The following is a 20,984-nucleotide window of genomic DNA, read 5'->3' as shown; positions in this document are numbered from 1 at the left end:
AGTCCGTGCAGGACGGTTCCCTACCCCCTGCATCACCTTCCCCCTTCGATGCTCTCGTTCTGGACTGTGAGGGCAGATGCAAGCTACATTAGCCTGTGGCAGCAAGGGGCTGCCGGGCTGTAAGGACGGCCTGCTGCTGGCAGAGGCCGTGGCTGGGAGGCTGCTGGAAGCAGCGGGGTCAGCCATTGCCCCGTGCTCCCGTACAAAGCCGTGGAGAGAAAGGCACTCCTCTCCCCGCCTGCCCAGCTTGAAAAGCCGCTCGGCAAAGATAAATCAAGGAAGCACCGAACTGGCACTGGCTCAGGTGCAGGCAGCTCTCAGATCTCCTCCCTGATGCTGCTTCCCTCCCAGGCATCACGTCTGAGCTCGTAGAAGTCTCACGCGGGCTAGGTCAAAGGCAAACCACCAGGGGGAGAGCTGAGGCCAGGCTGGGGCTGGTTGCACGCTTCCACCTGGACAAAATTCGGGGGCCAGCAGCAGGTTTTGGTTGGGATTCTCCTACGAAAACCTGTGCATATAGGGAAGGGGGTGACAACGACAACTCACAGCCAAGACAGCTCTTCCTCTGAAGGACGAATCCTTTGCAGTGAGCATTCGCAAGGCCCGGCGCCCTCCAAGCACGAGGTTTTGTGCCGTGTAACCACTGATCTGGGTATCCTGCCACCCCCTCGGCCAGCCGCAGTGCTCGCAGGGCAGCGCAGCCACCGCCGTGCCCTCCCTGACTGGCAGCACAGCCTGGGGCTGCTGGACATCTTCCCAGGTTTCTGCCCGCAGAGGCCACTGCTGATCCACCTCAGCGCCTCTTCAAGCAGCACGGGGCTCCAGGAGACAACGTGTGGGCTCCAGAGCTACCCAGCCGGGTTTTTCCTCAAAGCCCCCTTTAAATGGCACGTCCCTACCTCCTCCACAGCCTGCAACCTTCTGCTGAGAGAGGAAATCTGAGCATCTCCCATCCGGCACGTGCCCTCCCGTCCCCCAGACAGACCTCACAGGGACACGCCAGCGGCAGCAAGCTCCGGAAGCAGGACACAGCCACCCAGAGGGTTTGTCGAGACCATCAAATAATAATTTACTGTGATTCAATCTGTGGCTTTGTACAGTTGCCGGGGGTGGGAGGAGGCCAAAGGGAGGAGGGGATGGGGAAAGAAAAAAAAAAAAGTCGTTTGCTGCAGGCCCGGGTGAAGTGCGAGATAGTCCTTGGAGGGGCTGACGCTCCCCCCGTCCTCTTCCTCCTCCTCCTCTTCCTCTCCCCCTGTACTCCTCCCCCGGATCCGATTGTTTCTTCCTTCGCTTCACCTTTCCTCGCGCTCTGCACAGGGGAAACCTCTCCAGGTCGCGGTCCAGTCAGCTGAAACGAGAAGAGGGAGGACGGTCATTAGTACCCGCTGGCTCTCGGAACCCACAGCAGCCCTTCCCACTGCCACCCCTCGCCTTTTGGGACAGCCCTGCTAGCGCCCACGGAGGGAAAGCCAAGGGCTAGGCAGGTCTTGGAAGCCTGAACCTGGCCAGGCAAGGCTTCTGCACGTGTGCCGAAGGGAACAAATGCTCCGTGGAGCAGCGGGTGAGGCTCAGGGGGCTCACCAAACCCTCTGCCCTGCGGTGACCTCCTCCTCCTTCCTCCAGGGAAGAGGGGAACCACGAGGCGAGTCCACAGCAGGGCAAGGAGCCAAACCTCTGAGCTCCCCGGCCACACACGCAGCCTCTCCTCTCGTGTCCCGATGTTCCTCCTCCTCCTCTGCTCTTGTCCTCAGCCGGCCACCGCGGCTAATGCACGCTGGCGTGCCCGGTGTCCGGTTTGTGACGCTGGAACCACCTCCTGGGGCTGCACTGCCCGGAGAAAAGGACTGTGCCTAGTCCTGTAGGGCAGGAGCCACGGCAGCAAAACGTTCTCCTTCCACTCCTCTAGTCTCAAGCCTCCCCTCCTGCCTGCCGTGGGGGAGCTGCCACGGGTTGTGCAATTCACGGAGGCATCTCAGGATGCCTCTGCATCTCCGCGGGGGCTGTATGTGCATCGCAGTGCTGCCCAGACAGGCCCTGCTCCTCCGCCCCGCTGCAAGCAGCCCATGCAGAAGACGTGGGTGACACAGGGCAATCTGTTCACAGAGGGAACCGGAGGGGAAAACCCTCCAGGCCACGGCCAGCCCCTCTTTTTGAAGCTAAGGCCGGTCACCAGCAGTCCCCGCAGGAGGGGGTGGCTGCCTCAGCCCAGCCCCTGCGTCCCCACGTGCTGTCAGCCGCGAGCCAGAGCAGGAAACGAGCCCCGCGCTCACATCCCCATCCGGAGGAAGCGCCGCTGAACATCTGGAGGGGCCGAACATCTGGAAAGCTCTCAGCAGCCAGGAGGGCGCTAGGCACGGCGCACGGCTCAGCCCCCGGGGCCCGCGCGCTGCTCGGCGGGGAGCGGAGGGGTGGGGTGCTCGGCTGGGCTCTTGCTCATAGGAAGCAAACGCTGCCAGCGATGGGTTTTTTTTAGGGGGGGGAAGAGCTCTGCTGAGCTGGCGGCCTTTGCCTCAAAAAGCAAGGGAGGGAAACCAGCTGCCCACCTCCACCTCCAGCTGGAGCCTCCGAGCACAGTCGCTGCTGTAACGCTGCCTTTCTCTGTAGAGCTGTGTGAAGGGATGAAGGGGCAGGCGCGGCGTCTGGGAGACCCCCCAGGAGACATCACACCAAGAGCAACGGGCGTGCAGGCTTTTCTCCTAATCCCCAGCCCTAGGGACACAGTCTCTAGCTGTCCCTTACATGTGCATTTCCCTGGGGCACTCAGCCCCGTTGCCTCTCCCCCCTTCCGCTACAGAATTCTGCTATCCAGCAGGACTGCAGTGACTTAAATACATTCATCACTTAAAAAAAAACAAGGAAAGAAAAGAAAAATAGGCAAGCAGATATAGACAATCTGAACAACTCCTTTTGGCTCCAGCACGCACCATTTGTAGAAGCAAAACAGCCCCCTTACGGCTAATTCTCGGCATTGCATCAGCTTCACATATCCCTGGGGATATACCTAAGGGGAAAACTCTTCTGAGGAACAGAGGCCTTTCAGAGTCAGATGCTCTGCCTCTGAAATCTACCTGACTTTATTCAGATGCTCTGAAGCCTCAGGACAATGCGATTTATGCATTAGGAGGCGATGTGCTCACGCAGTTCCTCATCTAAGCAATTACAGGGTCAGCCTGGTGAACATGCATCCCTCCGCTGTCAGAGGGTCAGCATGGGAAGGAGCTTTCCTGGGGAAAGCATGACAAAAACATGTCTTTTTTTTTTTTTCAGTGTTCTGTAGAATTTTGTTCTGCTGAATGAGGGGAAAAAATAAACAACCCTTTCCTCCCACACATTTCCTCAGGAAAGTGGGAAGTTTTGACTTACCTATGTTTTGACAGAAGATGCTATTTCAGTCAGAAATCCCTTGAATTAAGAAATAGTCACTGCTGAAATTGTTTCCGACGCATCTGTTCGCAGGCAAGTACCCCTGCCCCGCTTCCTACGTGCCCCGCTGCCCCCCGTCCCCGCTCGCGGCACTCACCGCAGTCACGAGACGACACATTTACAGTTCATGCAGCCGGGGCCGCTCTCGTCGGGCGGATTCAGCTTGCGCAGTTTGTGCTGCCGGATCTCCCGCACTAAGGTGTAGAAGGCATCCTCGACGCCCTGCAGGAAACACACGTGGCTTGTGGCGGCTGCCCGCTCCGAGAGGGAGAAGGGCTGGGCCTGCCCGCCAGCGAGGAGCCCCCGCGCTGCCTCCAAGCGGCGAGGATTGCCGAGCTGGAGGCGTGAGACCAAGCCAAGAGGACAAAGAGGAATCCTAGCACGGCCCCAAAACGGTGAGCAAGACTGAGTGAGCGACAGCACGGCTGAGGATTCCTGGTGACTAAGCAGCTTTCGGCAGCCTGAGCAAGGCCTGCCATCCAGGAGGAAAGCCCCTGTTCGATAACTGAAGGTGACGGCCGCCCCTCTGCCACCTCTGTGCTCTGGCTGCCTGCAGAGCAAACACCTGGGGAGGCTGGAAAAACACCGTGCTGCTTCACAGCTGCTGCCTGGGCTGCCATGGGGTTCCCCTGGCTCTGCAACGTGTCTGAGCCTCCTCCCAGCAGAAACTGGGCCATCCCATGGGCTCGGACCAACACAGACCCTATCCGCCAGAGCTCCTGATACTGCAGCAGCACGAAGGCATTCAGAGGCCGACTCGTGAGCTTACGTAGCAAAGTCATCTTCCCTTCGCTGCTGCCTGAGCACCAATCTTCTCCAGATTGGAAGCGTGAGCCCTGATGGGGAGGGGAACATCCTGATGGAGCATTTAGCCTCGGGGAAGCAGCTCACACCAGATCTGTCTGCAAGGCACGCAGAGACCAAAGCACACAGCTCTGCACTGCCAGGGTTTGTCCTGCTGGGGCACCCCGAGACAGAGGCAGCAGCCTGGGGATGGGCTGGGGATCCTGCCACGAGAATTTATTTCCCCGGTGCCATCACTGAACAGGCTCCTCGGGCCATCCATCCCAGCTTGCATACAAGGCAAGGCCGCGGCCGATTTGGGAGCTTTCCAGCAGCTCCATTCCCAGCATCTCAGCGGCAGTAAATCAGCGCCCATGCTGGCTTGCTCTAATTCACGCTCCCTTCCCTGCTTGCCGCCACTTCGGAGCTGTCAGAGAGACTTACGGCACGCCGGGTAACGAGCAGCTGGAGCGCTGCTTGTCCGACAGCCCGAGCACACAGCCCTGTCATCGCGGCCGTGCGTCAGTCCTGCCCGTGTCCGTCAGGGAGGCTGCTGGCAGAGCCACGCCACCTCCCGCTGCCCCTTCGCACGCGAGGCAGGGCAGCTGGAGGGAAGGCTCAACCCTCTGCCAGTGGAGGCAAATGTTGTAGTCCCAGCGAAGCTACAAACACCCAGAAGAGGGGGTGAGAGGGAAAGGGTTTACGACTTGACCAGTTGGCGTTGCTGCTACTCACAGGCTGCAGGCAGAAAGCAACCCCGGATGTGGATCCGGCTCTCCGGGGTTATAGGAAGAAAGAGGGGAAAGGGAAGGAAAGGGAAGATTTTGGCAGGGGGCACTGGTCTGTGTGTTAACTGCTCCTCCTCCTACCTGTCTGGTTTTGGCCGACGTTTCTATGTAGGGGATCCCGTAACTCCGGGCCAGGTCCTGTGCTTGCCGCGTCTCCACTGTCCGGGCTGGCAGGTCACATTTGTTCCCCACCAGCACCATGGGGACATCATCTGAGTCCTTCACCCTCTTGATCTGCTCCCTGCAACAGTAAGAGATGCTGAAGTGAAGGGAGAAAAGGCTCCAGAGCGCTCCCCACCAGCACGGAGGAAAGGTCGCTTCTTCCTCAAGCTGTGCTTCCCTGCTGCAGCGTGCCTCGGGCAGGGCTTTCGGGAGGACGAACGTGACCGTAGCATGTAAGCAAGTAAACAGCAGCAAAATAGTCGGCCAGTTTGGGAAATGGAAACTAAACATGCTTCTGCTCTTCAAATGCAACCGTTAAAAAATTCAGCTTGAAATTATGGCAATCGATATCAAGACAAAAGCTTACCACATCCTCCCAACACGGCGTGAACTAAATAAAAACGAACACCTAAGCAGCTACCTGGATGCTTCCAGCGTTTTAGATCAAGTAATCTTCCTGAATGGGTAAAAGTCACCAGAAAAACCACCTGCAACCAGAGTTTGCTGAGCCGATGAGCCTGCATTTGGCAGCTGTAGGCTTTTCCGCAGATGCACAGACAGGATTTGCTTCGTTTCAGCTTAGTTCAGTTCACTCAAAGTTGAGGAACCAACTGGGAACCAAAAATGCAGTAATGCTTGCTTCTCCATTCCAACCCCTGATTTAAAACTAGGTGGGCGAGGACGAGATCTACTACTTCTAAAATCCTAAAGGCCATTATGACCACAAACAATCCACTCAATTCCCTCATGACAGATAATAACTTCCTTTGTTTAATAAATCATTTAACTTGGGATGCAAAACAGCTTTTTTTTTTTTTTTTGCTCACGCATCCAGGACAATTAACGTGGTTTTATTTAAAGTAATAAAAGCATTTTTTTTAAATGCTGGTTTCTGCATCTTATTTGAATTCAAAATCCCCATCCAAAAGTAGCTGGACATGCACCACACGCCAAAAAAAAAATTAAAAAATCAATCATCTTTTTTTAATATAGTAGAACACAGAAATGAAGCCTGAATATATGTCAGATATGCCATAAAGCCACTTAAATGCTCGATGTAACATCCTGATCAGCAGACCCGAGCACTAAATCTAGTGCACAGGCTACACTTAGCTGAAAAGAGATACCTCCTAATGGGTCTTAACCAGGGAGAACGAGCATTTCTCTGGGGAAAATTATTTTAAAAGTGCAAATGCAAAGAGCACATGCGAAACGAGATTAAAGCCAGTGATTTACATCATGATTAAAACCCGGGCTTGAAACCAAGCCATCCTGTGAGTGATTCATAGGCACCAGCACAAGGCAGTGGGATGAACGCTACCGAATCCCTCAGGTGCTTTAGGAAAATCCCATCCTTTGTCCTACGGTTCAGCTAAACCGAGCCAAATTAGCCTGCCACATATAGAGTTACTGCCGTGAACACGCCTGTTAGCTGGAGCCATCTCACCGGCTCCGACCACAGAGCGAGGAAGGGCTGTGCCTGCCCTGGGAGCTACAGGGTTAGCTGGGAGCCACGTTCGCAGCACAACTGCTGCTCAGCAGCTGCCCGGGGGCACCCCAACGCCCGATCCCGCTAGGACCCCCTTCTGTGTGGAGGGCGACCCGCTGAATACAGCCCCTGGCCCCCAGGGTCTGTCTGCTGCCTCCCCGCTCCTGGATGGCTCATCAGGATCACCACTCGGGGTTTCCAGAGACGTGACTCTTTTGGTTTTCCCCGTAAAACCGTCTGGGCTGCTCCTGGCAGCGGGCAGGGCTGTGCCGGGCCAGCCCCGGTGGCAGGGAGCTGGGCACGGGCAGGAGAGGAGGAAACTGGCATGAGTCACTTCCTACCCTGCTCTCAAAAGCCCCTTGCTGGCTGGCGAGCCATCTCTTGCATCCTCCGCAAACACCTCCTGTCCCAGACAAGTCCTCAAAAAGGCCTAAGCTCCTCCTCCAGCTCCTCTCCCAGCTCCCCGCACAGCAGAAGTTGCTGAGATCGATTCCACTAACAAAGCAATTCCATTAATTAGGGAGGGGGAGGGAGGGGGTCGTGAAGGATCAGCTCTCCCTTTAGTTACCATAAACACTTAAACATTGCATTAGCGAGTCCCCAAAGGCCACGAGCAATCCCTTCGGATGGGTTTTATTGGAGGCACTGACATTAGCCGTCTGCTCCCTCTGTTCCCTGGGGAACGGCCACTCGAGCTAATTGCCTGTGCTGGCAGCCAGCGCCTCCGCCGCGGGGCCTGACGCGAAAGGGAGGGCAGGACGGTGCCGGGACGGGGCCTCCCCGCGGCGCTCACCTGTACTGGTGGATATCCTCGAAGGACTTGGTGTTGTTAATGGCGAAGACGCAGAGGAATCCCTCCCCCGTCCTCATGTACTGGTCTCGCATGGCGCTGTACTCCTCTTGCCCCGCTGTGTCCAAGATGTCTAGCAAACAGGTCTCTCCATCGATGACCACTTGCTTTCTGTAGGAATCCTGCCAGGGGACGGAGAGAGAGTCAGCGTTATGGGAGAGCACGCAACAGGAGGTTGGCCCCTGCCACCCCTCGGCCTGGTTTAGCTGCCGTTAAAAACGGACTCGAGGGAGGGAAAGGGAGAAGGGGGAAAAAAAGGGAATAACACATGAATAAAGGGAGCAGCTGAGCAGGTTCCCCCTCCTCTGGCCGAAGCACGGAGAACACAGCCCCTGGCCTGCTCCTCCCAGCCCTGTCTCTGGCAGACAAGGGGCAGCTTTGTCACTGCCACACTGGCATTGATTATTTTCCTAACTTTACTTAGGCCTGGCTAATCCCTGCCACCTCCATTCCAGGTGGTGAGTCCCATACATTGCTGCTGAAAGGGGACACGCACAAGCGGAGGCTCCTGGCCGCCAGGCTTTCCTTCCAGCAGCTGGGATATTCGGGGCTGGGAGGTGTTTAACCCAGCTGGGCACCCAGCATCCCTGACACGGATCAGGCACCAGAGGCAATCGCCACCAGTGAGGCTGCAAAGCGATGGCGAACCTGGTGCTGTCGTGCAAACGTGAAAAAATAAATAAATGAGGCCGCGAGGAGGGTGTTTCCCACAACCAGCCCCTGCCCAGGGGGGCTCTGGGGAAGGTACGGAGCACCCAGGCCCTTTGAAGCTGTGCGTTTTCCCTGTGGAGGAGACGATTACAACTTATCGCACGTGGGAGAAGCCCTGGAAATCACCAAGAGCGTTCTCCCAGGGTCTTCCTCCAAAGGTCTGATTTTCAACACGGGCTCCTCGGAAGCACTGCTCCCTCCTACCACACCTCCCTATCCCGAGGACCCTGCTGGGGCAGCCCGGGGGTGTCTCTGACAGCCCTGCCCCGCACCCAGCACATTGTCTCGACTCTCGGCCACAGAAGGAGGCCAAAAAGCATGAAAAACACGCAGGTGGGGGGGCTGTGACAGCGCGATTACAGAGCTCTGCCTTCTGCAGCCGCTTGCGGCGGCTACGGTTTCGGCTTAAAACTAATTCAAACGTCTGCTGCTCTTCCAGCGACCACAACAATGTTATCAGATGAGCTCTGCCCCTGAAAAATAGGCCTGCAGACAAAGAGCAGACACAGCAAAGGTCACCGGCGGGACCGGCAACGGTGCGGAAAGGGAACGAGGCCAGCACGGACTCCACCCTTCTGTCCGCTACACCAGCAGCAGCTACGGGGCCTAAGGAGGCCTTGCTTCACCTCGCAGACAGAGCCACGGCATCGGGCCCGCGGCCTTCGCGGCGGCTCCTCCTGAAAAGCAGAGGGTGGCCGAGGCAGGGCTGCAGAGCCCTTGAGCTGGGACCACGTTTTCCGTGGCTGTGATCCCCGTCCTTTGCTTCTACCTGCGCAGGGAACCGCGGCGGCGCTAGGATCGGGGAGCTCACAGTGCAATTTTCATTAGCCTGTCTGTAATTAAACACCATCTCTGCTCCCATTTACAGCCTCCTCGGAGCAGGGCGGCACTGGGGAGGGCAGACGGTGCGTGTTTGTCTGCTCTCACACACGTCCTCCAGAGCTCCCTCCCAGCCCAGCGCCCTGGCTTGCAGCCAGAGGACAAGTCCCTCAGTGCACCACATTAACAGCGAGCAACATCCCGCACGGCACCCCATCCCGCACAGCACCCCGTCCCACACGGCACCCCGTCCCACACGGCACCCCGTCCCATACGGCACCCCGTCCCACACGGCACCCCGTCCCACACGGCACCCCGTCCCACACGGCACCCCGTCCCATACGGCACCCCGTCCCGCACGGCGCAGCCCCTCTGTGCAGCGTGGATGCTGACAGCCCGCAGCTCCCCATCCTCAGCCTCAGCGCGGCCCCTGATGTCTTACCCCATCTTCTTGCACAACTGACAGGGGCCGGACTGCCCAGCTGGAACAAGAAGTGCCGGGTGACAGAAACAAACCCTGCCGTCCCCCCTGGACAGCAAGCAGCAGCTCTGGGCTCTGAGCTGGGATCCCAGACAGATTCTCCTCCAGCAGCTGGAAGGACCAACATAAGTGATCCCGGCTCTCCGGCGGCGTTCACGCACGAGCCAGGAATTGCAGGCACTTGGGAGAGGATGCTTGGGGCCGCCCGCAGGAGCAGGGACACAGCCGGGACATCGCCGGTGCCGACCCCGCTGTCCCCATGGCTGCAGCGCAGCAGAAGGACCCCACCAAGCTGGGTGCCCAGCACCCCGTGTGTGTTAAACGCTACGGTCAGGTTACAACCTGAGGCTAAGGGAGTGCTGACTGCTAAAAGCTGCAAGGCAAACAGAAGGGTTTCTCAACACAGTCTGGCTTTTTGCTCCATCCCCGCTCGCGCGCTGTGGGATGCTGCCAGCTGCAGACCCGGGGCTGAGCAGCCGTTTCATCAGTGCCCCTGGTTCCTGAGAGACGAGCAGCCCTGCCTGCTGCTTCTCCTCTTCCCAGCCCTCCTGCTCCCTGCGAGCTAAGTCCCCGGGGCCTCAGCGAGCTGAGGTGGAGCTGAGCGCGCTGGGGATGCAGGCACGCAGCCGGGGTCTCTGCCCCTCGCCTGGTTCCCCGGCCAGGGCACCAAGCACACACCCCTGCTCACAGCGACCCTTCAAGGGGTTTATTTAAGCAACCCACACTTGGCTGCACGCACATGTACTCTTCTTCTCTCAAGCTGCCCGTTTCAGTGCTGCCGTGCTGCTCGTTAGCCAGCTGAACGGGCAGAGTCAGCTCCTGGGCGCAATCCAAAGCAGCTTAGTCACGGCGGGATGGTTTGTTGGGCACCTTCAGATCAGCAGCAGGTAGCTAACCCTGTGCGTCCCGAATCCCCATAAAACAAAGCGTGAGTAACAGGAGCCGCCATGGGTTGAATAAGACGGCTGGGGGGCTGCAGGGCACTTCTCGCTGTACAGACAACCGCACAGGAAGGCAGGGCTGGCCACGTCCCACCCTCCTGCGGAGGGGTCCGGCCCTTGGAGGCCAGCACCGTAAATCCACGGCAGGAGGGAGGAGGGAGCACCAAAACCCAAAATCACCTGCAGTAGTCACAGACAGGAAAATAAAACAGCTCTCTTGCCTGCGTAGAAGTTGGAGGTGGGGAAGAAGGCAACGGGGTCTGTATGCAAGGTGCAGCACTGAGACTCTGGAGCCCTAAATTAAATTCCAGGCTCTGCTACGGACCTTCTAGGTGACCTTGGCCAAATGATGTAATAGCACGTGTTATTAAGTGCTCTTTCTCCTTCCCATCTGTAGGATAAGACTGTTCCTGCCTTTATACCGAGCGCTGTCTCTCTTGTTTGTTTAAGTTGTGAGCTCTTCAGGGTGGGGACTGCACATACAACACCTACCAGAATAGCTTTCTGACCTCAGCTGGGACCTTTTAGGCTCTATGATAATAATAATAATAACTGCGGTAACCACAGCTGTATTTAGACACATCTGGTGGAGAATCCTCCAGGACTGCAGACAGGGAGGTTATTGTCTGAGAGGCGTGACCGAGCTGTGATTTGCATTCCCAGGGTGGACCTGCTCCTCCTGCCAGCAGCGGCACCACGAGCACAGTCCTGCCCAAACCTCCCCCAGACCAAGGTGTAAATCATACGGCGGGTAATCAGCATCTTGCAAGCAGCAGGGATGCAGTGAAAACAGCTGGAGGAGGGGCTGGTTTTAAAAGGTTAAAAAATAAATAAATTGTTGTTTACACTTGAAATGCAGAAAAGTGGATTTTGAGTACTGAACCTCTCCTGCACAGGTACTTGGCTGCCCCTCAGGTGGGGTACTGAGCGTGACAGACCAGGCTCGACAGACAGATCCCCGCTGACTCCAGACAAGTACATTCATCTTTTGGACGTTCATCGTTTGCTCCCCGTAACGGAGAACGAGCAGCAATGGGCCTTGCAGCACACCCCAGCTCTCCGCCTCCCACTGGGGGATGAACTCGCTGGGCTCTGAAGGAGGACAAAAGCCCAGAGCTCAGCGCTCAAGACAGAGGAGCACCCTGTTTTGTCTCTCCCTGGGCTGTTTCACGGAGCCTGCAAGCTGCAGAAAAGAACCGCAGTGTCATTTTTCCTACTGCAGAGCAGATCTATAACCATGTATTAGGCAGCCCGAAGAAAATCACTGAGCTCCCTGCTCTGCAGAGATGTGGGGATCTCTTAAAAAAAATATCATCAGTCTTCAGCTCTGCTTGGGCTCCTGACCCCACGCTGCTTCGCCTGCCTCACCCAAACAGCAGGACGAGCTCTGACAAAAGCCATTTCACCGGAAAAATCTCAGAACGTCCTGCATGGGAAGTCAGTATCTTCACTTTGATTTCACGGAAAGAGAAATGGAAGCACGGGCACAAAATGGCTCATCGGTCCCAAACCTTTAACCCCTCCCTAGGCGGCGGCGGCAGCAAGGAGGAGTTTTGTGCCGCCTCTCCTGGCTCTGCCTGCTCCTGCTGCATCCCTCGCTGCCTCTCTCCAGCAGACACTGCTGTCCCTCCTCGGGAGGCACACGTCGGTCGCCGGGACCTCCAAACGCACAGGCAGCAGCTGAGAAGGGCTTTGCAAAGCAGAGGACCGTCCCTGCTCGAGTTCAGACTCGAGTCCAAGCCAATCACGGGGTTTGCGGCGAAGTGGCAAAGAGCACTAGGAAAACACGCAGGCGGCGCCGCTTACCTCTATCGTGGGGTCATACTCATCGACGAAATGGTTCTGGATGAGCTGTATCGTCAGCGCGCTCTTCCCCACGCCACCAGCTCCCACCACCACCAGCTTGTACTCGGTCATCTTCCAGCCGACCCCAGCTCAGGACCTCCAGGAGCACCCCGACCTGCAAGAAGAAACACGGCCACCACGTCAGGAGAGCAGGGGGCACAGATCAGAGGCTGGGAAAGGCAGAGAGGCTGGGGATGCGTGTGCTTTTCACGGGGATTTGCAATAGCCATGCAATTCTCGCTGCACGGTATTCTCCAGCACTGCCCTGGCCTCTCCTCCCAAGCTCGCAGACATACCACCCTGCTAAACACGGCCAGAAATGGGGAAAACGTGGGATGAACCAAGGGTCAAGGACTTTTTTCGTTCTCCCCATCCGGCACTCCAACCACCCTGGAAATCTGGCCAGAAAAAACACGACATTTGTTTCGTTATGTCACGCCGTGCCGTGCCTCCGGGATCCGCTGCCTTTTATGATCCGATTCTCTGGGGTCCCAGACATGAGATGACCTCACCTAAAACACAAGGCTTGGTCTACAGTTACAGCAAGGAACTGCAGCATCCAGAGCTCTTTAACCTAATACCCTCCCCGAGTAATGAAGGCTACTTTAAAACGGGGAAAGGAATCAATCAAAGCGAACACAAAAACATGCCCAACGCCTAACCCTTGATGCTCTGCAATCCTTCAGCCTGACAGTCCGCATGCGAACTTGTGAGCGGCGCTAGGTAAGGGAATATAGAAGATGGAATAAGGGAATACAGAAGGCTGGCAGAGACCACAGGGGAGAAGGATGCTACCAGGGAAAGCACTAATTGGGAAGGCTCGTTACAGCCGGTAGGAGCGAGCCGAACTCGGGCAGCGATGTGGACTTGCCATTACCCTTCGGCGGGGGAAAATTCCCCCCCTCCCTTAAATTTCTGCTCCCCTCCTACTGAGAAAGAGGAACCTCAGCTCGGCGCTTCTGGCAGGACGATTACGAAACCCCGAAGGTTTAAATAGCAATCTCGCTGGGCTGCGAGCCCTGCCTGCTGAGAGCCACCCCAGGGCCAGGCACCACTGCACGCGCGGCCCCTCCGGTCGTTTGCCATCCCGCAGGCATTGCTCGCACACCGCCAGCCCGCTTCTCCCAAGGGCAAGGGCTGCTCGTGCCTCCTGGTGTGCTTTGCAAGCTCTGCAAGCCAGCTTAGCGCCCAGGTGGAGAGCGGGACGCTGCCCGGGCAGTACTCCAGGTGTTCCCCAAAAGCCCGGTGCTGCGATCACCCCCAGTTACAAAGGGATGCATCCCGGATTGCAAAAGAAACAATGAACAATGACCTTTTGCTTTTGGAAACCCCCAGCTTTCGGCAAGGCTGTGAGGAGCAGGAATCCCAGCAGCTCACAACCCACGAGACAGATTTGAAGACCACCCGTAGAAGAGCATTAAGCCAGAATCACCATTCCTGGCCGCCTCCAGACATTCTGCGGGCAAGGCGAACAACCGGGATGGGGCATGGCATATGGAGCACTGCAAAAGCGCCCAGAGCGAGGCCAAACACTCGTCTCCAAGCTCTGGTAGCCCGGCGTTTGCTATCTCGCAACGTGCTGATACCGGCAGAAGCTGCCACCTCCCCTGCGAAGACGAGGGAGGGTTTTTTGGTGAGGAGGCTGGTAGCCGGCGTACCAGCAGCGGCCACCCTGCACCCAGCCCCTGTCCGCATCTGCTGGATTTGCTAACGCAGCAGAGATCTCATCTAAAGTAGGCCAGAACTTTCTGACTTCAGTCCCCACCTGACTGCAACCTTAAACCACTCAGACAGCTCGATCACCCGCCCGGGCTGGGAGCAGTCAGAGCCAGCCGCCTCTCGCCGGAGCCCTTTTCTTAGCTGCTGGCTCAGCAGCAGGAAGACAAACAAAGAGCGTGTCCTTCTCAGCACCCGGCATCGCGGGGAAAAGCAAGGAAACGGCTGCAAAAGAGCAAGCACAACCGTGATGCAAAGCAGGACCTCTGGCGTTTGTGGCTTTCCCAAAAGGGGGAGGCAGGGAAGAGAAGCGCGGGGGCTTCTGCCGGGGAGAGGGTAACAGACACGCCGGGTTACCGCGCTCCAGCACGGGGATTTGCTGGATGGAGGTGTACAGCCTGACGATTGTTGTGAAAACCTTTCCTGGTGTGAGAATTTCCAACGGAGGAAAAACAAGAGTTTGAGTTTCTCAGCAGCTAGTGCGGAGCCCAGACAGAGCTGACCAAAAAGAAAACACAAAAGCACAGCTTCCCAGTCCTACGCCACGCGGGAACAGCGGTCTGAAAGGCTGAGCTGGGTCGCTGCCTGGTGTTTTCCCCACCAAACAAAATTTATCACCTCCGCAGCACCCAGCATCCTTCCCGAGAGCTGGATCCCCAGCAAGCCGCCCAGGGCAGCGGGACAAAGAGCTGAGCAAGACGCCAAGGACGGGAGCCGTTCAGGAGCGCACCACCTGGGAAGAGGGCTGGGATCTTAGTGCCAAACCAACGGCCCTAGCGTGGAGCTGGAGCTGCTGCTGCATTTCCTGACCTCGTGGATTTTCTCCCAGAGAGAGAGGGCTCCTGGCTCCCATTCAAGCTGTCTAGGAAAGCCCAGCCGAGCGCTTCCGCCTGGCAGCAGCAGCTGCTCCCAGCCCGCTAGCCCCCGAGTCCTCCCTCGTGGATTTCACATTTCCATGATGGAAGTTTCACAAACGCTGTTCACTGCTGAACGTTTACACTCTACCTGTCGACCGGGAGCATGTTTTAATGCACCCGAAAACAGCTCCACCTCTGCAAATGTCTTTGAATAGGTCTCAGCCTGAGCACCCCGTCCCCGAGAACTGAGGAACCTTTCGAGCACCAACGCCGCAGTGTTTGAATTTAGCTCCCTCTGGCAAAGCTTCCTAGCAGGCGGAACAGTCTCAAGTCCTCCATCAAAACAAGGCTCATCCCAGCCTGTCACCAGCAGCCCACCACGCCTGCAATTCGGGAATCCTGTCTGATGACTTGACACGTTGACAAGGCAAACCTTGCTGCCTGCACTCCTCCACCTGCTCAGGCACAACAGTGCCACCAGTGTCCCAAAACACAGCCTCCAAAGGGCCTGAACGAACCCCTCCAGGAGCACGAAATGCCACCTTGCGTTTTCACTTGAGGGTCAAAATGCTGACGTTCTCGGTGGCCTGCCCAGCCTGAAAGAGGTTAGGGAAAGGAGGCTGGCAAGCTGCTGCTGTGGTATGAATCACAGCCCATCCGATGCTTCATTTTCATTTACTTGCTGCTTTTTTTTACATTAACAAAGAAGTGAGCTGCAAATCTAACACAATGTGCTTGGCTGCTGGCTTCGTATCTGCAAACTCAGACGATGCAGCCTGCGGGACAAAAAGAGAGAGGGGTGCCAGAGGTGTAAGGAAAGTTGCAAATGGTGGCCCTGCTTTGGAGAAGCAGCTTGGACGTAATAAATGTCTTGCATTAGAAAAAAAAAAAAGGCAGTCTAAGAGGAACAGAGGAACAGAATGACTTCTTCCATCCTCTGCAAGCTCTTTAAGACCTGAAGGAACAGGCAGCCTGTCCCAAGAGACTGAGCACAAAAATATTGCTCCAGAGGAGAAAAGGGATAAGGAATGACATCACGTAGGAGGCTCAAAGCACAGGCAGACATTCAAGGGGATGCAGGAAACCTTGGAGGGAGAAGAGCAGAAAGCTGCAGGCAGGTTCAAGTCAGAGGCAAGCCTGAAAGAGAGGGATTGTCTCTGCAGCACATTCGTAAGCCCCAGCACCAAGGTGCAAGCCATGGCTTTGCATGAGGTCTTCAACAGGCACGGACGAGTCTTGGCTCTGGACACAGTTTTAGTTAGAGCACCTCTGGCAACAGATCACCTCTGCCAGAGACTACCCTCTGTTGGAAATTCTCACACCAGGAAATTAAATCCCTGCTCTTTTTCCCTTGCCATCGTGCCACCAGGCAGCACAGGGCCTGCAGCCCTCAGTGCTCTCCTGGAAGACAGACGGGTGGCAGGAGGTGGCGCTCAAGCATCTGGTCCTCATCGCACGGGCCAGAAGAGATGGGAGGACAGAGGAAAGCAGGATGGCACCATCCCCACCAGCACTGCCGACAGCTTGCTGATCTCTGGTTTCTCTCTGTTCATGTTGCACCTTGTCTGGTAGTTCAATAAACGCAGTACAGTTACCTGCCGCCAGCACTAAGCTGGTCTGACCACGCTGCTCTTGCTCACCCGCTCATAAGTTTAATGACGTTCTTTCTCGCCAGCTTACTCTGTAAGAAAAACACCTGGTAGTCACAGCAACGCCGAGTGGTTTTATTAAAATACCAGAAACCAGTAAACAATCTCCATAAATTGGTAACGCAAATAACAAACCAGCTATCCAAGAGCTTTCTCTCTGAACTAGACGATACAGGCCATCCAAACGATTATAGTCAGTATAAAGACCAGCAGGCCCCTTATCTCAGGAGCTTATAAACCACAGCACACCACTACAGCCTGACCCCAAGGAACAGTCAGTGCAGCGCCTGCCATCAGCAACACCAACATTTCTACTCTTGGCCTGAGTGTGAGCACAGACAACTTCCTCAATGTCTCATTACACTTGCACTCACTGGTGAAGGGGAACTTCTAGCAGCACAAAATGGCCCCAAGATCAAACTGAGTGTGCTTGGGCTGCTCTCGCCCACATCTCCAGAAGCTCTGCGAGGTGCTGTAACGTGCTTGCAGTTCATGGTGGGATCTTCACCTCCCACCCCCACCGCTTCTCCCTGAGAGCAGCCAGCCCGTCCCACTGGGGTGGCTGCAGGAGAAGCACACTTCCAAGCGAACCATAGATTATTTACCGAGATAAAACATGCTGCTCTGCACGTCGCTCCTCCACGTGCTGCTCCACAGAGAGGTCTGAGGAAATGGGCTCCTCTGCCTTCCCCTCCGGCCCACGGCCCAGCCTCGTGGGGCCAGGCAGGTGCTCCAGAGGCAGGCGCTTATGGAGAGAGGGACAGGTACCCGGGGAAGTTAAAAACACGGCCCACATTACAGGTAACAACTGGACCCGTTAAAAACCTGGCCTCTGAGCCACCTCTTGACTTGGCACCAAGTTGTAATGCCTTGGGGTTGATCACGGGGGGTTGGACAGGCGGGGCTGGTCACGCACACCATCCTCCTCTCGGCCCGCGGGCCGGCAAAGCCAGGCAGAGAAGCCAAGGGACCAGCCTGAAGCCATCGCCAGCAGCAACGGCGGAAACTAAATTGAGGCAACTTCCCATCCAGGGCCTTAGCGGGAGCCGAGAAGCTCCACGCGCAGGTTTTGGATGGGAAAGCCGTTGGTTGCCTGCTGGGTCGTTGTGTCTGGCTGTCAGAGCTGACGGCTCCCCCACGGAGCGGAGCTTCCCTGCGCAGAGATGGTTGGAGAGGCAGAGCAAAGCGAGAGGGAAAGCCCAAACCGCTCTCCAATTATCCTCATGAAATCACAACTGTGTCACCAGCGTGGGGAGGCGGCAGTGACAGGCAGGGACACGGATGCCCCGACGCACAGACGAGGCGGGATAACAGGAGAGAAGAGAGCAGCCGACGCCGAAACAGGCTGGGGCAGCAACTAGCAGCACTGACAAGCCCAGCTCCGTATTTAACACACTCTGCAGGGGTCGCAGGCAGCATTTTGCAGCTGGGACACGCTTTCTTTTTTTTTTTTTTGAGAGTCGACAGGGAGCAACCAACGCCGTGTATCAGGGAAAAAAGTGCCCCGTCCTCAAGAACTGCATTCTCCCTACACGATTTCCGTTCTCCTCTCCTTCCCCACCCTTCCCCATTCCTCCAAAGCAACTGCTGACGGGGAAAAACCAAAAAGCTGGTTTCAGGAAACACATCTAAGCCATTTTCATTTAGAAAAAATTTGCAATGGAAATAGGGTCTGGCTGTTGGGCTTCCTGCTTGCTTTAAAGCCTAACTTATATGAATAACATAAGTAAATAAACGGACGAGGAAACAAGGTATTTGCAACTGGGAAGTTCTGAGAATCGTCTTGATAATGCTTTTCATTCTTTCATTTTTAACATTTTGTGGAAAAGAGCCTTTAAAAAGGTCACTTTTGGGAGCAAAACGCTATTGGAAGAGTATCAGTAAGCTTTGGTCCCTGGGAACAAACCGGTGCGAGCAGCACATGCCCCGTCTTGCTGGAGCTATTGCCGCAGGAAGATCCAGACAGGGAGCCGGGTTTGGGGAGCGGACGGAAAGGAATGGAGCCTGTTGGTCAGCACCAGGAAATCAGACGGAAAGATCTCGGAACAGCAGGAACCCCGGACCCTCACAACCCCAAAGTGGCACTCAGATCCGGCAGCACACCGGTACGGGGTGGCAGCTCCTGGCTGGGCTCCAGGCAGGTTCATCCTGGAGCAAAAGCAAGGCTCCAGCATCCCCGCGTTGGCGTGGCCAAAGACCAGCCTCGCCGCGCTGCTTCCCCCTGCTCCTCGCCCAGCGTCCGGCTATTTTCAGCCCAGGGGATTTCCTGGGCCTGGCACAGCTTGTGTTTAGCAACCCTCAACAGATCTCTTTCCCAAGGACTCATCCAGCCTCCCCTGAACCCACGTAAGCTCCTGCCACCCACACTATCCTATAGCAAGGAGCTCCACGGGTCTGCTCCCCGCAGGGGGACAAAGCAGCCCCCGTGTTAGAGCCTAACTCATCTCCACCAGCTTCCCCAGCCAGCCCCTAGATCTTGTCCTAGAAGGGGAAAAGCAGGGTCCATTCCCACCCACCCTCTCACACAGGGTATCCCAGGCTGCTAATCACATTCTCCGAAGTGTTACCTTTTCCAGGGAAACGTGGCACAGCCTTTTTCCCCCCACCATGTTTCAAAACACGGGGCAGAGCAGCACGTTTGCGATGGCCTCATCTCTGCAGGCGGTGGCGGGTGAGGGAGCACAGGGAGGGCCCGAGGAAGGACGGAGAGTGAGTTTCCTTGCCTTGCCCTCCCCAACGGGACATTGATAAAAAGCTACTCACACTTCGTTCAAAGCCAGAGCTCAAAGGAACAGCTTGAGTGACCCCACAGAGCCAAAATCAGATATTTCCAGAGTGTCTCCTTTATTAGTGAGCCATTTCATTTACGTGATCAAATATAATGATCATCCCTCTGCGTTCATTTAGCCCTTGCAGAGCTTTTGCAGGCATAAAAAAATGCACTTTTTTTTTTTTTTTTGCAGAAAAGCAAGTGCCGGTGCATCTTGGGGAGCCAACGAGAAGTGGGTGGCTGGGGAAGGAGATAAAGGGAAGCAAGCAGGCACCTGCTGCTGAGACAGACCCCTTTCTGCCCCCGCTCCCCCAGGGCACGTTATGAGCACGGTGACACAAAGCTATCCCGGCCGTGCTGCGCTGCTCGCAGGCATGAATATGCATCAGGCGTTACGCAGCAGATAGTCCGGGGCACGCCGCTGATTTACAGGCTGAGCAGGGCAGCTAAACAAATCCCTTTCTCACCCTGCGATCCGCCCAGGGGGAATCTCTCTGCAACAATAACGCTCTCCCTGACGGGCGGCTGGGAAAGGGGGGCCCAGAGAGGGAAGAGAAGGAGCTGACCTCACTCAGCCGCGTTGCAGAAGAAAAGCAAGGTGAGGATGTGCACAGACACACCTCGGCCAGAGCAAGCACTTCTCCTCGCAGGAGGAACAGAGGCACGCCACCGACACCACGCCAGCAAGATGCAGCTCAGGAGGATGACTGCCAGGGACCAGCAGCGAGGTGGGTGCTGAGCACGGACGGCAGAGAGGTCTGCGGAAGATCTCATGCGCCTCCAAACCCAGCCCTCGAACAACCGAGGTGAATGAATCAGACGTGGCCAGGTGTGATGCCAGGCAGACACCAGCAGCGCGTCGTGCAGGCAGTATCGAGCAACGGTCACAGAAAGAGAGAGGTCTAAAGGCACGAGAGCCAAGTTTGGATCAGGAGCCGTTGTTTGTTAAGTTTGGGTCCTGGATTACCCAAGCCTCACTTTGCTGCTCCCGGCAAATCAGCTACAAGAGGATTTATTTTCTGTGATGCTCACATTCCCTCCCTCTGCAGCAGCCTGGATTTTAAAAAACAAAAATCAAAGCACTGTTGCTGGGGGTGGGTTATTTAAATGAATCACTGTCACGGCACAGATCTGCTGCAAATAAGACTTAGACGTCCTGATACTGGAAAGAGAGGATTCTCCCTCTTGGCTGTGGAGCGACAGACGAACAGACACGGCACAGGGACTCCATCCTGCCTGTCGTGCAACTGCACCCATCCCACCCTGAGAACTCAGAGCCCAGCAGATCAAGCACATAACTCCCCTCTGCAATGAGGAACCCGCCGCAATTAAGTGACTCGGTCACGGTCACACAGGAAACTTATGGTAAAGCTGGGGATTTCTGCTCCCTCAAGTTCGAGTTTTTGCCACAAGACCGTGCTTCCCGTCCGCGGCCATGGCTGAGCGTGCAGGGGACAGGATCACGATGCCAGCTCCATCACCTCCAGCATCTGCGGGCAGAACTGCACCATCAGCAGAAGCTGGGGGGGGTGGTTTCCTTCCAGAATTTCCTCAGGAGCCTGCAGCAACGACGACGTGCAGGATTTGGGCAGGCTCACAGCCAGCTTCCAAAGGCACATTAAGGTTGAAAAGAAACCACAGAAAAGCAAGGCACCAGACCTGCAAGAGATGTGGCTCCACCTCAATGCAGAAGTTAACTG

The 20,984-nt window shown here is 56.3% G+C and overlaps 1 protein-coding gene across 2 annotated transcripts in view; it reads right to left on the bottom strand.

The window, feature by feature from the left end:
- Positions 1-1,044: 1,044 nt before the first annotated feature.
- Positions 1,045-20,984, bottom strand: part of HRAS (HRas proto-oncogene, GTPase) — a 39,624-nt gene continuing 19,684 nt past the window's right edge. For both annotated transcript variants that reach the window (XM_083840061.1, XM_083840060.1), the window contains exons 2-6: positions 12,254-12,407; positions 7,439-7,617; positions 5,076-5,235; positions 3,521-3,645; positions 1,045-1,348 (exon numbers count right to left, since the gene is read on the bottom strand). In XM_083840061.1, coding sequence (XP_083696187.1) covers positions 3,526-3,645; positions 5,076-5,235; positions 7,439-7,617; positions 12,254-12,364 — 570 coding nt within the window. In that variant the 5' untranslated portion in view covers positions 12,365-12,407 and the 3' untranslated portion in view covers positions 1,045-1,348; positions 3,521-3,525. The remainder of the gene's footprint in view (positions 1,349-3,520; positions 3,646-5,075; positions 5,236-7,438; positions 7,618-12,253; positions 12,408-20,984) is intronic.

This window comes from Anser anser (genome assembly GCF_964211835.1).
Source record: "Anser anser genome assembly, chromosome: 5".
Taxonomy (NCBI): domain Eukaryota; kingdom Metazoa; phylum Chordata; class Aves; order Anseriformes; family Anatidae; genus Anser; species Anser anser.
This window is presented reverse-complemented; position numbering and strand designations above follow the sequence as displayed.